We start from the raw sequence: 16,811 nt of genomic DNA, 5'->3' as shown, positions 1-16,811 counted from the left end.
TGTAGCTGCCAGCTTACGCCAGAGCCACAGCAACATGGGATCCGAGCCGCATCTGCGACCTACACCACAGCTCACGGCAATGCCGGATCATTAACCCACTGAGCAAGGGCAGGGACCGAACCCGCAACCTCATGGTTCCTAGTCGGATTCGTTAACCACTGCGTCACGACGGGAACTCCAGGATGGCGGTCAGTTCTTGTGGGGAGGTTTGTAGATGAAACCAGGGAGCCCTTATTCTGTGTGACAACTTTTGCTTCTTGTATTGTGGGCAGTACAAGGATTTGTAAAAAGTACATGTGTAAATTCCTTGAAAAACAAAATTACAGGTGTATGCCTGAAATATCTAATACCTTTTTTTTCAAAAGTGTCAGGCTTTTCAGTTGGGTATAGACACATCTGCCTATAGTCATGTACTCATTTTCCCAATGTTTATTGAGGACCTATTATAAAATGTGGCTCCCGTCTTCAAGAAATTCAATTTCAGCATCTAGGAGTCAATCCTGCTCCTCCTGTGTTGGTTGTAGGTCACAGCTACTCAGCTCCGCCACTGCAGCAAGCAAGCAGCCACAGGTGACAATATGACAGGTGTGGCTGTGGGCCAGTAAGTTATTCCCACGAACAGGCTGCATGCGGCTTGCTGACACATGATAACAGGTTGAATACAACCTGGGCAAGGAGGTCGAACGCTGAGCCACCACAGGGTGGCGCTAAGACCACGCTTCCCTAATTTGCAGACGTTTCACCTATGAAAAGAGATGGGCTTCCAACAGAGGTGGCTGTACCCACGTGTTCCATCTCTGACTCTGAAACTCTTACCTGTCAATTTCACGCCTGGTGTCAGATACTAAGGAAAAAAGGGAGAAGCAATGGAATCTTTCTGCTGGGCATTTCAACCTTGAAACTGAGGAACTAACTCCATTATTCCAGAAAAAGACCTAGAGCAAACGTCCTTCCTGCTGGCGTGTTTCCAATTTATTTCGATAATTAAAACAATGTGGCTATTTCCCCTCTTATTCTGGGCTCTCTTACACCAAAATTAGTTTTAGCATATTTGTTAAACACTTCATGTCAGCATTTTAAGATATTTATTAGAATCTAAGCCACTTGGTTTCCATTACTTGCTGAACTGAAAAAGAAGTCACATCTATGAAGCTTATCAGGGCACGTAGGTGTTGACTGCGAACCTCAACTTTACAGGTTGGAGATCTTTATTAGAAAAAATGCTGGGGGGCAAGGGGAGAGAGAAGAGAGAAAAGCAAGAACGACCCCTCACGACCTCTTCCTGCCGTGCTGATTGTGACCACAGGACAGGGGTCGAGATGGGAGGCTGCCCAGGAGGTGGGTGCTCAGACCACCAGGATGGAGCCAGCAAGATACCCAGGGGCATGGGGGGTCCGGCAGAGGGCTGGGCAGCTAGCCAACAGCTGTGCCCGGGAACGCAGGTAGCACTTGGGTTTCAAGGAGGAAGTTGGAGGGCTGAAGCCTACCTCTCCAGCTCCACACCACACATGCCAGGGTGCGGGTGACCCTCTGCCCACCTGTGAGCAGCTCTCCCATCTCAGGTGGAGAGAAAGGGGGTGGATGCCAAGGAGAATCGAGTCAAGAGCTGGGAACAGCTGGGAACATCCCTAGGGGTCCCACCTGCCATCCTGCGTGTGGTGGAATTAAATGCCAAGTTCTCCAAAAAGAAACTGGTTTTCCATCTTTTCCAAGCTTCCTCTCTTCCACCCCAACCTCACTCCAGAAAATGCATCTGTAACCAAGGACTGCTTTGCATACACTGAGTTGAAGACAGCAGAGTTAACAAATAAAATGGCAAAAGACAGGCCAGCGTCACACACAAACACACACAAGAATTCAAACTCCTAAGAAAGGAAGTTACTTTCCAAGCTGATACAAGCATTTAGGAGAAGGAATTCAGGAGGCCTTTCAGAAACGTAAAGAGCTTTCTGTGCAATTCAGCATGTCCTCAGCTTTGACTGGTGGTTCTGATAAACATCTATTTACGCTTATGACTAGACGTTAAAGCACTAGATAATCCTCAAATATTCTCAAATGGCCAATAAGCGTGTATCATTAGCCATGAGAAGGCAAATCAAAACCACAATGATAGGAAGTCACAGTGTTTTTTAAAATGAAAGCAACTGGGAGTTCCTGTCGGGGCTCAGCGGTTAATGAACCTGACTAGGATCCATGAGGATGCGAGGCGCAGCTCAGATCTGGCGTTACTCTGGCTGTGGTGTAGGCTGGCAGCTACAGCTCCGACTCGACCCCTAGCTGGGAACCTCCATATGTCGTGGGTGGGGCCCTAAATAGACAAAAGACAAAAAAGTACATAAATACAAAATAAAAAGAAAGCAAATGCTGGCAAGGACATGAAGAAATTGGGACCCTTGTGCATTGCTGGTGAAAATGAAAAATGGTGCAGCCACCGTGGAAAAGTCTGGTGCTTCCTCCAACACTTACTTAAACACAGAACCGGAGTTCCCATCATGGCACAACGAAAACAAATCCAACTAGGAACCATGAGGTTGCGGGTTCAATCCCTGGCCTCATTCAGTGGGTTAAGGATCTGGCATTGCCGTGAGCTGTGGTGTAGGTTGCTGTGGCTATGGCATAGGCCGCTGGCTACAGCTCCTATAGCTCCTATTGGACCCCTAGCCTGGGAACTTCCATATGCTGCAGGCGCAGCCCTAAAAGAGATAAAAGGCACACACACACCCCAAAAAAAACCCCACAGAACCACCATACACCCCAGCCAATCTACTCCTGGGCATATACCCCAAAGAGCAGGGACTGACACGGAAACCCACACACCCCTGTTCACAGCAGTGTTGTTCCCAACAGTCAGAAGGTGGAAACATTAATAGTGAATGAAGAGGAGTTCTCATTCTGGTTCAGTGGTGACGAACTCAACCAGTACCCATGAGGACGCAGGTTCGATCCCTGGCCCCGCTCAGTGGGTTAAGGATCCAGCATTGCTGTGGCTGTGGTGTAGGCCGGCAGCTGTAGCTCCAATTAGACGCCCCCTAGCCTGGGAATCTCCATATGCCGCAGGTGAAGCCCTAAAGACAAAACAAACAAACAAACAAAACAAAACAAAACAAAGCAAAAACAAACAAAAAAAGAATCAGGACACAGTAGCCTCAAAGGTAAAGAGAGTGTTGTACCTGACACCCTCAAAACCAAGATGGAGCAGGTTTCACTGGCACAGTCAAGGCCAGGCATTCTGCCACCACTGGCGGCCCCAGGTCCTTACTGTGGAGCAATCCATGGTGACACACGTCCTCCATGCGTGATCCAGGTGGCGGCACAGCCGCCCTGCCAGGCAGTCCTCACTGGGGTTTGCACTAAGTGAGTTGAGGGGTGAAAAGCAGACACTACAACTTATCTTAGAAGAATGAGCGATGTCTGGGCGTCTTTTATTGTGTGACTGAGAACAAAGCCAGGCAGAGGAGCCCCCGGGGAAAGGCAGCCCCGCTCCAGCGCTGTTTCCTCCTTCATCTTCTAAGCACTTCCTCCATTTCCTTTCGAGGATTTTAGACATTTATTTTGCTCACAGATGCAATCCACGTGTGAATAAATAAATGTACTAGCTTCTAAGACCTCCCCCCATGTTCCTTTAAATAGAAAAAGTTGCTAAATGTCTCTTCGGAGCCCATCGGCCAAGTGGTCCCACCTACGGTTTTCAAAACCGATTGAACTTGATCTTCTGACATCCCTCCTTGAACCACGGCGCGTTCTGGGAAAGAAATCCTACTGATACTGCCGATAGTCTCCAAAAGGCGAGGCCGGTAACTGGGCCGAAGGCAGCTGGGAGGGGTCTTCGGCAAACGGGGGACCTGCAAATGAGAAAGAATTTTAAGCACCACCTGCATACTATATCCTTTAAAAGAACAAGTCTCGGAGTTCCTGTCGTGGCGCAGTGGTTAACGAATCCGACTAGAAACCATGAGGTTGAGGGTTCGATCCCTGGCCTTGCTCAGTGGGTTAAGGATCCGGTGTAGGTTGCAAACGTGGCTCAGATCCCACGTTGCTGTGGCTCTGGCGTAGGCTGGCGGCTACAGCTGCGATTACACCCCTAGCCTGGGAACCTCCATATGCCACGGGAGCAGCCCTAGAAAAGGCAAAAAGACAAATAAATAAATAAATAAATAAAAATAAAAGAACAAGTCTCTGTAGAGAGCAAATCAACCACCTCAATAAAAATAAGTGCTGCATTAGAACTGGAATCTGAACTTCCTTGCACAGCTGCTCGATTCCCACGAGAGCACCTTCAGATTGGGTTGACATATGGCAACCTGGCGTCTCTCAGGCTCTAGAATGAACCACTCTCAAAGCTGAGCCAGGGCAGCCAGATGGACTAATTACAGCAAGAAGCAATATTCCAGTTTTAAAGGAACGGCTGGAGTTCCGGTCGTGGCTCAGCAGAAACAAATCTGACTAATGACCATGAAGACACAGGTTCGATCCCTGGCCTCATTCAGAAGGTTACGGATGTGGCGTTGCCGTGAGCTGCGGCATTGGTCACAGAGACAGCTCAGATCCCTAGCTGCTGTGGCTGTGGCGTAGGCCAGCAGCTGGAGCTCCAATTCGACCCCCAGCCTGGGAACCTCCATATGCCGCAGGTGTGGCCCTAAAAAGACAAAACATAAAATAAAATATAGTAATATAAATATTAAAAATAAAAATGAAAAAGATAAAGCTGTGACCCTGTCAGCTTGACCGCCCCCTCGCACCCAGCACCTAGGACAGTGCCGGGCTGGGGGTCCCGGCCCACCCCTGCAAGGACCTGTCTTCAAGCACCTCTAAACCGAGCAGCAATTTCTCAGAATAAACAAAGGAGCACCAATAAAACCCGAGAACTGTAAGCAGAGATCAGCAGCTACTCATCCAACCAAAGCATGGTGCTTACGGTGATGAACCACCACTGTACCCACCACATCCACCTTTCAAACGGAGCCACGGCCTGTAAATCCTCCTGAGCACAGCACGTTAGCCCAGTGCGGAAATCTCAAACCGCCACATTTGAGAAGACAAAGTCCATCTTCTCTGCACATCAGGAAACCATTCCACATATCTGAGCCTTGGTATTAAGACTCACCGTTGGGAAACTGTGCAGAGGCAAATCTCGTCAACAAGATGCCAGCTCCTTCAATTAAGGCCAGGAGGATGCCACCCATCGCGGCTGAGCCGACCATGGCCACTGGTCCGTCTGAGTACAATGGTCACAGAGAGGTTACTTTACCAGAAATCCAGGTTAATGGAGACACAGGAGGGAGACCCATCCATACGGCTACCTGCCACCCCCATTCCCAGACCCTCTTTCTTGCCAATCAAGGCTGGGCTCAGCCACCTACGGCCCACGGGTCAGCTCCAGCTAGCTGCCTGTCTGCGAACGTCAGGGGTCCTCAAACAGCACGCATGATCACAGGGGTGCTGCCGATGGCTGCGCACGCTCTGGTGGCAGAGTTGGTGCTTGTGACAAAGGCCTCACACCCGCAAGCCCACACATCTACCAGCGGGCCGTTTACAGAACAGGTCTGCAGCCCGGGCTCAGTACACTAAGGCCAAAGGAATTCTGGGTCGCCCTCCGCCCCGAGGATCCAGAAGATGGTTCTAAGCGCTTTACTCATAACAAGGCCATGTTGTGTGGCAGGTAGATTATTAATTCCAGAGGTGAGGAGGGAAAGGGCCGGGTCACAGCTGGTCAGTGGTCGAAGTGGAAGGCGAACTGCTCTTCACCACTGTTAGGATTCCAGGTCCCCAAAGGTCCAGGTCCAGAGCTCCCGTGACTCGCCGCCATCAGCACACACACTCACGCTAACGCCAAGGCAGGCAGGGCCCGGACGTCACAGATGCCCCTGCGTTAAGTCAGCGTGGGTGTCCCCAACCGCTTACTTCTTGCCGCCAGGATGGCTCCTGTCAAGGCACCGCTCGTGATGGAGTTCCAGGGGTCCTCCTTCCCGCGCACCTGGGCCATGCCGCAGTCGATCGTGGAAAACAGGCCTCCCCAAACTGCAAAGCTACCTATTTTATTTTAAAAACAAGACAAATTTCATTCGTTGAATCTTAGATTTAAAATGTGACAGTCGGGGAGTTCCCATCGTGGCGCAGCGGTTAACGAATCCGACTAGGAACCATGAGGTTGCGGGTTTGATCCCTGGCCTTGCTCAATGGGTTAAGGATCCGGTGTTGCCGTGAGCTGTGGTATAGGTTGCAGACACAGCTTGGATCTGGCGTTGCTGTGGCTGTGGTGTAGGCCAACGGCTACAGCTCCAATAGGACCTCTAGCCTGGGAACCTCCATATGCCACGGGTGCAGCCCTAAAAATACAAAAAATGAAAGAAAATAGGAGTTCCCATCGTGGCACAGCAGAAAGGAATCCGACTAGGAACCATGAGGTTGTGGGTTTGATCCCTGGCCTCGCTCAGTGGGTTAAGGATCCGGTGTTGCCATGAGCTGTGGTATAAGTCACAGACATGGCTCGGATCTGGTGTTGCTGTGGCTGTGGTGTAGGCTGACAGCTATAGCTCCAACAGGACCTCTAGCCTGGGAACCTCCATATGCCGCAGTGTCGCCCTAGAAAGACAATGAATAAATAAATTAATTAATTAAAAATAAAAGAGAAATAGAGTTTTCTTCTCACTCTGCCCTGGGGAGGTGGTGCCCAGGTATATCAGAATCGCCTCACCACATCCTCACACAAGGCTCTCCCACCTCGTCGAGGCTGAAATCTCCCCAGCCCACAATGCCCGCCAGAGTCCGCTCTGGTGACTGACAAGAGCCCACCCCGAGTCCACGCAGAGCAGTGGTCCTGTGTGGGGAGCCCTGGCCAGAGCAGGGTCAGGGGGGCCACAGGAAGGACACTCCAGGCGTGGCGTGGCGGCATGCCCATGTGGAATGGAAGGGGGGCCTGCTAGGGGTGCCCTAGCTCTAGTGGGGTGAGAAGGAAGGTATTCAAATGAAAAGGGAGAAATGAGAATGGATCTGTGGGGCTGGCCTGGCATCAGAGGTATCAGGGTGAACTCAAGATTTCCCATACGAACATTACAGAGAAATATAAACACACACCTACAGGTACGTGGTTAGTGTGTTCACTCACACTCACGCTATCACACACACACACACACAGACACACACACACACACACATTCCTAAGCTCTATTACAAAATAGGCCTGGGAACTGCAACACCCCAATACTTAGACACACGTCGTGCCTGGATTTTGGCTTCTAAATAACTTCTCAACGAAAGGAACCAGGGCTCCCGGGGCAATGGCTGATTCTACAGCTCGGGCAGGGAAAGTACAGGACAAGCCTGGAATAGCGCGTTCAACACAAGGAAAGAGCCTGAAGAATGGGGGCTTGTGAAGGTGTATCTTATTTCCGCTATGAAAACATAATACCTTCCAGATACAGCTATGACTTTTCACGCGGCCTTTCCCAGGACTGGAAGCACTCGGCAAATACCATCCCGGTACTTTTAAAATTCAAGGCTCCATAAAGATTCCCTTAAGGCTGATCCCAAGGATTTGAAATAACCCCAGTTCATGCAAATCATGGTACCTCCTTCCTCTATTTCACCCTGATGGTTTTTCAAATGAGCCTTTAATTTCAGAATAGCTTTGGAGTCATAGAAAAGTTGTGAAAATGGTTCTGAGTCCCCATATAACCACCCCAGTTTCCCCAGCATCTACCATCAGCTCGTGCAAGGGTCACCATTAATGACCCATTCCTGATACTATTTTTTTTTTTTTTTAGCTGCACCCGCGTCACTGCAGCAGCTTCACGACAGTGACAACTCAGGATCCCTAACCCGCTGAGCCAGAGGAACACCCTGATACACTGAAGTCCAGACTTAACTCAGATTTCCTTAGGTGTTTTTTGGTTTTGTTTTTTGGTTTTTTTTTTGCCATTTCTTGGGCAGACTCCCGCAGCATATGGAAGTTCCCAGGCTAGGGGTCCAATCGGAGCCGTAGCCACTGGCCTACGCCAGAGCCACAGCAACATGGGGATCCGAGCCACGTCTGTGACCTACACCACAGCTCACGGCAATGCCCGATTCCCTAACCCACTGAGCAAGGCCAGGGATCGAACCCACAACTTCACGGTTCCTGGCCGGATTCGTTAACCACTGAGCCACAACAGGAACTCCAAACTTCCTTAGTTTTGGTGTCCTTTTTCTGCTCTAGGACAGCTCGTTACATTCAGCTGGCATGTCTCCTTAGGCCCCTCTTGGCTGACTGTGTTTTTATCCACTGAAAACGCATGTGATGGAAGCAGCCTCTCAAAAAACCTGTGAACACCTGTGTGACTTCTGTACTCATTGAAGGAATCAGCGTTTGGTGTGTTCTTTGATACTACTTTTCTTTTTTGAACAAAAGTAAACCATTAAAACAGAGGAAAATTTGTCACTATTTACTCTCCAGGGGGTACAATTACCACAGAGGACATAATAGGAAAAAGATGCACCATTAGTTCAGCCCTCTGTGCCTCAACTTCCCCACCTGGAAAACGGAGATAATAGTATTTACCTCCTGTGCTAGAGCAAATAAATAATCCTGTCGAACACACAGTGCTTCCTATGTGCCAAGCACTCAAAATGGGAGCTGTTAGCTACTGTCTTCTAAAGAATAACACGCTACAAAGAGAAGGCTGGAGTTCCCGTCATGGCGCAGTGGTTAACGAATCTGACTGGGAACCATGAGGTTTCGGGTTTGATCCCTGGCCTCACTCAGTGGGTTAAGGATCCAGGGTTGCCGTGAGCTATGGTGTAGGTCGCAAATGTGGCTCGGATCCCGTGCTGCTGTGGCTGTGATGTAGGCTGGTGGCTACAGCTCTGATTAGACCCCTAGCCTGGGAACCTCCATATGCTGTGGGAACGGCCCTAGAGAGGGCAAAAAGACAAAAAAAAAAAAAAGAAAATGAGAAGGCTATTTCTTCTGATGCACAAAGTTACTCAAGTATGAGTGGAAGCGTTAAGTCGATTCCGTGTGTTATATGTGGGCTCCTGACTGTATCTTTCTAAGTGAATATAACTTCCAAGACTTCTCGTCTCTTCTCCCAGCCTCTGAATAACCAGGCTCAGGGAGTGTGCTGAATACGACCTCCACCTCTGCACTGGCCTGGGCGCCATGTCCAAAGCCAGCTCTGAGAAGAGCCCCATCAGCTCCATCAGTCTCTTGCGGGAAGCCCATCCTTCCACTCGCATCCGTCTTAGCTTTATGCTACCCCAGAAGCCACCACTCCTGACTCACAAACCTAGGATGTAGACACACTGTCTTCCTTCCGGATAGGAGAGGAAAACAAAAGAAAAACAAGACTGAGCTTTTGAAGGACACATTTTCAAATGGATGCAACAATTCAAGTTAACTTTCCAAATAAATCCAGAATCCTTAGGCGTATTAATGACAAGCTGTTACCTGGAGCAAACTAAAATCACTAATTGGTATAATCTAAACAAGAAAGAAAAAGTCAGAGCTTCACCTTCAAAAAAAAAAAAAAAAAAAAACAGGAAAAAAAATAGTCGGAGTACAAACGGAAAAATTCTGCTCACCTCCCAACTGCGGAGCCCTGGTTTTAATAGCTGTCAAACTCCCTCGTAGTCTGTGGTTTACTCCCTATAAGGAAATAAAAGGAAGCAAAAATATATCAGAAGCATAACACATTTCCACCCCATGATGGGGCCCAGGTGACATTAGCAAAGAGGTTTCCAGCCAGGATAAAATGAGCCCATTCACCCACTTACCACCGGAGAATTGCGGAAACCTTTGATGGCTTGAAAGATACCACCACCTATGGTTCCCATGGTGAAGGCCCCACCACAGTCATCCACAATTCGCCAGGGGCTAAGAATAGGAGAGAGAAAAGAAAAACAAAAAAATGAATGATGATCGGATTTCTCACTTATAGGCCAGAAACCTCTTTGCTCACACAATAACTGATACAGCAGATGGAATGCAAGGGCCCGCTGCTACCAGTCACATCTGGGCCATCAAGCATAGACAAAGGTTAAGGATTCCAAAAATATCCACATCTATTCAGCCCGAGTCTTCGAAGCTAGAGGGAATGGAACTGGCTTTAATTCCTACTGTTCACAGCACCCAATTCATTCACTCAGCTATGAGGGCACCAATTCTAAGTCAGGCACTGTGCAAAAGCAGACCAACAAGCATGCAGGAGACTACACTCTAATCAACGGTGATCCAGGGGCCTAGAAATCAAGGGAAGCTCTCCAGCTGCAGCAAAACTGAGAGCTGAGACCCAGAAGCTGAAGATTCAACAGGTACAGAAGATGACACATTACTTTTTTTTTTTCTTTTTAGGGCCACACCTGCAGCATATGGAGGTTCCCAGGCTAGGGATAGAATCAGAGCTGCAGCTGCGGGCCTATGCCAGAACAACACGGGATCTGAGCTGCATCTGCAACCTACACCGAAGCTTGTGGCTACTCAGGATCCTCAACCCACTGAATGAGGCCAGGGATCGAACCCACATAACTCACAGACACCAAGTCAGGTTCTTAATCGCTGAGCCACAATGGGAGAACTCCCATTATTTAAATTTTAAAACTTCTTCCCAGGTTTAAGAAGTTCACTTTGTAGTTCCCATGGGAGTGGCCCAGGAAATGACAAAAAAAGTTCACTTTGCATCAGATCCTTTTAACACACGGGTGTCCTTTAATACCCCATAACTCATAATTACATTTGCTTTTTTTTTGCTTTTTAGGGCCACCCCAAGGAATATGGAGGTTCCCAAGCTAGGAGTTGAATTGGAGCTACAGCTGCCGGCCTACACCACAGCCACAGCCACACCAGATCCAAGCTGCGTCTGCGACCTACACCACAGCTCATGGCAATACCGGATTCTTAACCCACTGAGAGAGGCCAGGGATCGAACCTGCGTCCTCAGGGATACTAGTTAGATTCGTTTCTACTGAGCCACAATGGGAAATCCAGCAGTTACATTTGTAAACCCAGCTTCTAAATGCCACACTCTAACTTAGGCCACACAGTTAAGTCTGAGTAATATGGTCACAATAGAACTACTATGCTAGGGATCTGGCTAAAAAAAGCCTGTGAATAATCAAATTCCTTTTCAACACACTAAAAGAAATGTCTCTTCAGTCTCAAGGGTCAAATGCTCTAACCAGACTATAGGGAATCCACCTGTGAGGTCAGTGCCTCGGTTGCTGCTGAAGAATCCAAACAACAAGTAATTTCTGACTTTGCCAGAACAAAACCTTGAAGTCAAAACACCTTATCAGAGTCCCTATTGTGGCTCAGCGGACACAAATCTGACTAGCATCCATGAGGATGTGGGTTCAATCCCTGGCCTCGCTCAGTGGGTTAAGGATCCGGCATTGCCATGAGCTGTGGTGCAGGCTGCAGACACGGCTCAGATCCCGCGTTGCTGTGGCTGTGGTGTAGACTAGCAGCTGTAGCTCTGATTTGACCCCTAGCCTGAGAACTTCCATATGTGGCAAGTACGGCCCTAAAACATTAAAAAAAAAAAAACTAAAAAAAAAAAAAAAACACCCTTATCCTTCCCAAGTCTAATACAGATCAGAAGCTGGTACAGAGTGACAACCTCATGCAGCAGATATTCCAACTGTCAGCCTGATGCTTTGGTTGCTTCCGTGGTTCTGAAAACACAACCAGCAACAACTGCAGGCTCTTGGGACCTCCTGAATCAGTCTACAGTTTAACACAATCCACAGGTGACCTGACTTCACTAAAAAGGATTAGGAAAATTCCTTCAAAATAGTAGAAACATTAACAGGTAGAAAAGAGGAAAGACAGGGAGTTCCCGTCGTAGCTCAGCGGTTAACGAATCCGACTAGGAACCATGAGGTTGCAGGTTCGAGCCCTGGCCTTGCTCAGTGGGTTAAGGATCTGGCGTTGCCGTGAGCTGTGGTGTAGGTTGCAGATGTGGCTCGGATCCTGCGTTGCTGTGGCTCTGGTGTAGGCCGGTGGCTACAGCTCCCATTAGACCCCTAGCCTGGGAACCTCCATATGCCCCGGGAGCTGCCCAAGAAATGGCAAAAAGACAAAAAAAAAAAGATGGAAAGACAGAGGAGAGTCACTAACTTTAAACGATCTAACCTAAATGATCCTCTAATCAGAACAGAAATAAATCTTCATTTAAGAAATGAAGACTAGCAGGAGCCAGGAGTTCCTGCTATGGCACAGCAGCTTAAGGATTCAGCATTGTCTCAGTGGTGCTCGTTTGATACCCTGCCCTGTGCAGTGGGTTAAGGACCCAGCGTTGCCACAACAACAGCTCAGATTCAATCCCTGGCCCAGGAACGTTCATAGGCCTCAGGTGAGGCCATTTAAAAAAAAAAAAAAAAAAGGATTCAGATCAGAGCAGCCACAGTATTCGGACAGTTTGTCTCAAAGGCAAGACGGAAAGTTTCTGAACAAAGTCTGGCTAAATCCAACTGTGCCTGTAGGGAACTGATGGTCTACACCAAAGGAAGGGTGAAGCCAGATTCTAAAAGCAAATGCTAGGGAGTTCCCGTCATGGCTTAGTGGTTAACAAATCCGACTAGGAACCATGAGGTTGCAGGCCAGGGATCTGGCCTGGTTGCAGGCCAGATCCCTGGCCTTCCTCAGTGGGTCAAGGATCCAGCATTGCCGTGAGCTGTGGTGTAGGTCGCAGACGAAGCTCAGATCTGGTGTTGCTGTGGCTGCGGTGTAGGTGCGCAGCTGTAGCTCCGATTGGACCCCTAGCCTGGGAACCTCCACATGCCTCAGATGCCGCCTTAGAAAAGACAAAAATGCCAAAAAAGAAAACTGGAAGGAAAAAAAAGTAAATGCTAGGCAAATACAGGGCAACAAGAACCAATAACCAATCATACAAAGATTAAAAGTCATCAACTACACTGTAGGTACCTTTCGGACTTTCAAGAAAGCTAGATTATTTTCTTATAGAATCCCTATCTTTTAACTTTGCAAAAGAGTATTTGTCTCCTCTCCATTTTACAGAGATTAGGTAACTTGCCCAAGGTCAAATAAAAAATACCTAGGAGTTCCCGTCGTGGCTCACTGGTTAACAAACCCAACTAGTATCCATGAGGATATGGGTTCAATCCCTGGCCTCGCTCAGAGGGTTAAGGATCTGGTGTTGCCATGAGCTGAGGTGTGGGCCGGCAGCTGCAGCTCCGATTCGACCCCTAGCCTGGGAACCTTCATATGCTGCAGGTTCAGCCCTAAAAAGACCAAAAAAAAACCCAAAAAAATCCCAAAAAACAAACAAATTAACAACAACAACAACAAAAAAAAACCTAGGCGTTCCTGTCATGGCCCAGCAGAAACAAATCCATCTAGGGGTTCCATCCCTGGCCTCGCTCAGTGGGTTAGGGATCCGGCGTTGCCATGAGCTGTGGTGTAGGTCACAGACATGGCTCGGATCCTGAGTTGTTGTGGCGTAGGCTGGCAGCTGTAGCTCCAATTTGACCCCTTGCCTGGGAACCTCCATATGCCATGGATGAGACCCTAAAAAACAAAAAAAAACCCAACCAAACAAAAAAAAACCTAGTAGAACCAATTTAAATACAAAATCTAGTACTCCAAAGCCCCCAAATTCTTTCCACTACATCCTATAGACTAAGGGCTTTTGAAAAGAAAACATATGATTAAAAAGTATTTAGGGTGGCTGTGGCGTAGGCAGCAGCTACGGCTCCGATCGGACCCCTAGCCTGGGAACCTCCGTATGCTGCGGGTGCAGCACTAGAAAAGACAAAAAGACAAAAAAAAAAGAAAGTATTTAGGACCATTAAGTACCTATCATACATTTAAGGGAGAGGACAGAAGGAAAACAATAAAGAAGCTTCTGTAAAAGACATTAAGGACAGAGGTAAGGTCCTGACTACAGGAACTGAAAGCGCAAGTCCTCAAAGAATTGCGACGACAGCAAGGGGGTTGGGTCGGGTGGTGCGCAGGGAGGGCAAGATGCTTGTAGTTTGAGCCTGGATGACCTCAGGGACCAGGGTCATCCAGAAGATCAAAGCAGTTCTGAGGACAAAGCCAACCTGAGAACTGAACTGACCATGCGGCTTCAGAACATCCGGCGTAAGAGAGCACAAAGGGGCCATTAAATGCGTTTGTAGATGACAACTATCACTCCCTTAACACCTCTAACAACCAAGTGAAACAACTTCCCCTCCTGCCAACTTGTGCCCTATCATACCTGACATGAGCAGTATAGCATGCTGAGTCCTGCACACCTGAGTACAACCGAGGAAGGGGTAACACCTTTGGAGAAGGGAAATTTAAAGAACTGGGAGGCTCTGCAAAGTAATACTCTGTATCTCAGTTCAGGGAGGAAAAAAAAAGCACAAAGCAGGCAACATGGCTTTTGCTGGCAAGATTCGTTACAGAAAGCCCTGGCCTTTTCCGACAGATGGAAAGCACTGGTGATTAACCCAAGTAACACGTTCTATTTTCACTCCTGACCCCAGAAACCTCAAACTTTGCAAGTCGGACTCCTCCACGCTTTCCTTCTGAGGACCGAGCGACTGCGGAGCACAGGCAGCCCCCTGCCCCAAAACATCGAATGGACCGACTCCCGTCGGTGGCTTTTCGAGAACACACGCCTCGCCCCCACGGAAGAGTCCCCAGCCCAGCCCTCGCCTCCAAGCGGCCTCCTCGGCCTGGCTCCCTCCCCACGCAGGCTGAGCCACGCGGGCGCAAGGACGAGCCAAGTCGCCGGAGGGCAGAGGTGCTGCTTCCCACCCGCAGGCCGGACAGGGGCCGCGTCTGCACAGCTGAGCCGGGGCGCCCTCGAGTCGCCGCAAGGTCACCGGCTGAGAAGCTGGCCGCTCACGCCTGCGTGCCTATAGCCCCGGCGCCGCCGAGCCCGGCGCTGAGCGGCCTCGCCTCGGGAGCCAGGCTGGGCCGAGCCGGGCCGGGAGGCAGGCAGCTCGGCGAGGAGGCTCACCAGGGCTCGCGCGCGTATTCCTCCATCTTGACTCCGCGGCGCCGCGATGCCGGGTAAACGGGGCGGGGCCTGGCCCGGCGGCGGAAGTGATCCCGGGAGGAGGACGTTAGAGTCTGCGGGGATTGGCTCGCCACCTCCTCCCGCAGCCAATGAAAGCCGGGGCCGCGGGGCGGAAGGTGGGGCTCAGGCCAGAAGGGCGGGCCTCTGAGGCGGAGGGGCGGTGCGTGCGGGTGGCCGCGTGGGGATCCCAGGTGAGGAGAGGTACCCAGAGCTGAAGCTGCGAGGCCTGGTGGGGCCCGAAACAAAACTGCTGTTGCAACTCGAACCTCCCGAATGACTTTCTCTGTTTTAGTACCCGGCTGTCAAGTGCGAATTACTGCTGCCAACTTCGCCGGGTCGGTAAGGCCCCCACTGCTGCCACGGAGCTCCTTAAGATGGGCAGTGCCTGAATATTTTATCTCGGGGGGCCGGAATGTAGTGAACGTTCCATGGATGTTTGTGAACACCTGGGGCGCTGCCGTGACTCATGGGGGACCTTAACATGGGGGACAGCTACAACAGAGTTCTTCCGGACCTCACTCTAAATGATCCCGGGAGACGAAGGGGGGCTTAGCCCAGAGGAGGAGACAAACGGCTGGGGGCCATCGGCCTGAAAGCAAAACCTCAGTCAGGTGACAGCTGCTATAGGTCTCCATCCTGAACATCTGAGATTGACTTTAAAATGTGCCGGAGTTCCTCTGGTGGCTCAGTGGTTAAAGAACCCGACTAGTAACCAAGAGGTTGCAGGTTTGATCCCTGGCCTCGCTCAGTGGGTTAAGGATCTGGCGTTGCCCTGAGCTGTGGTGTAGGTCACAGATACGGCTCGGATCCCGCATTGCTGTGGCTCTGGCGGAGGCCGGTGGCTGTGGCTCCGATTGGATCCCTAGCCTGGGAACCTCCATATGCTGCGGGTGTGGCCCTAAAAAGACAAAAAAAAAAAAAAATCATCAACAAAACAAAACATGTGTGTACATTTATTTCATGGAAAAGTTTCTGTAATAAATAATAGCAAACTGCAGGGGGAGTGAGGTTCCTCCCCAAAAAAATCTTGGAAATAAGGTGAAATAAACTGAACCCTCCACAGAACTAAATAAAGCTAGTCTGGAAGTGTGAAAACAACAATTCAAACCAGTCCTCTGACTTGGATGCCTGCGTCCAGGAGGGCTTACTTATTTGGAATGTGTGAATGTAATTAAAAACGCTTCAGGGAGTTCCCATGGTGGCTCGACGGGTTGAAAACTAGTTCTTTGGGGCTGGGCAAGGAGGCTTCGGACTTAGCCTTTGGCTGGAGGAGAAAGCTGTCACCACACCCTTGGAAGTAGCCCTTCCATCTTGGAAGAAAAGAGCTGAATGATCAGTGACATAAAGGAATGACAACAAGACTCACAGACAAAAGGACTGGGGTCCCCGAGAGTGAACTGACCCTGAGTCTGGGGGAGTGGAGTGGAGCTGGTAATCCAATGCTTCAGGGCTTATTTGGTGAAAGTGGGTGTTCTGGGCCAAGGATGAGATGGCACTGGACCCCCAAAGACCCGGGTCCTCTAAGTATTGCTTTGTGGAAAACAGCTCCACCAGGGGACTGAAGGAGGTGTGGCCCTGAGACCTGTTTTGCTGCTCGATTTCCCCAACTGAACAAAACGAGGGAAGGAAGCTCCTCCCTTGGAAGCCACCTGGAGGCTGTGAGGCTGTGACCCTGCGGCCTCTTCCCACCCCGTCCATCCCATACCCCACCGTTAGCTTTCATTCATCTGGCACCCTTGAACTTGTACACCCAGTCTTTTTCCACTTACTGAGGCTAGGCCCGGGACAGGACCATCGGATGGATAG

At 49.7% G+C, this 16,811-nt stretch overlaps 1 protein-coding gene across 1 annotated transcript; it reads right to left on the bottom strand.

Moving 5' to 3' along the window:
- Nucleotides 1-3,392: 3,392 nt before the first annotated feature.
- TIMM17A (translocase of inner mitochondrial membrane 17A) lies at nucleotides 3,393-15,015 on the bottom strand. Its single transcript, XM_047755263.1, has 6 exons — nucleotides 14,946-15,015; nucleotides 9,751-9,850; nucleotides 9,559-9,622; nucleotides 5,902-6,030; nucleotides 5,105-5,215; nucleotides 3,393-3,842 (listed from the first exon to the last, which is right to left on the bottom strand). Exons 1-6 carry the CDS (start codon nucleotides 14,969-14,971, stop codon nucleotides 3,757-3,759), a joined length of 516 nt encoding a protein of 171 aa, XP_047611219.1. The 5' UTR covers nucleotides 14,972-15,015; the 3' UTR covers nucleotides 3,393-3,756.
- Between the last annotated feature and the right edge of the window lie 1,796 nt (nucleotides 15,016-16,811).

The sequence above is a fragment of the Phacochoerus africanus genome, chromosome 12 (assembly GCF_016906955.1).
Source record: "Phacochoerus africanus isolate WHEZ1 chromosome 12, ROS_Pafr_v1, whole genome shotgun sequence".
In the NCBI taxonomy this organism is placed as follows: domain Eukaryota; kingdom Metazoa; phylum Chordata; class Mammalia; order Artiodactyla; family Suidae; genus Phacochoerus; species Phacochoerus africanus.
Note: the sequence above shows the minus strand (reverse complement) of the source record. Positions and strands in the feature narration are given on the sequence as shown.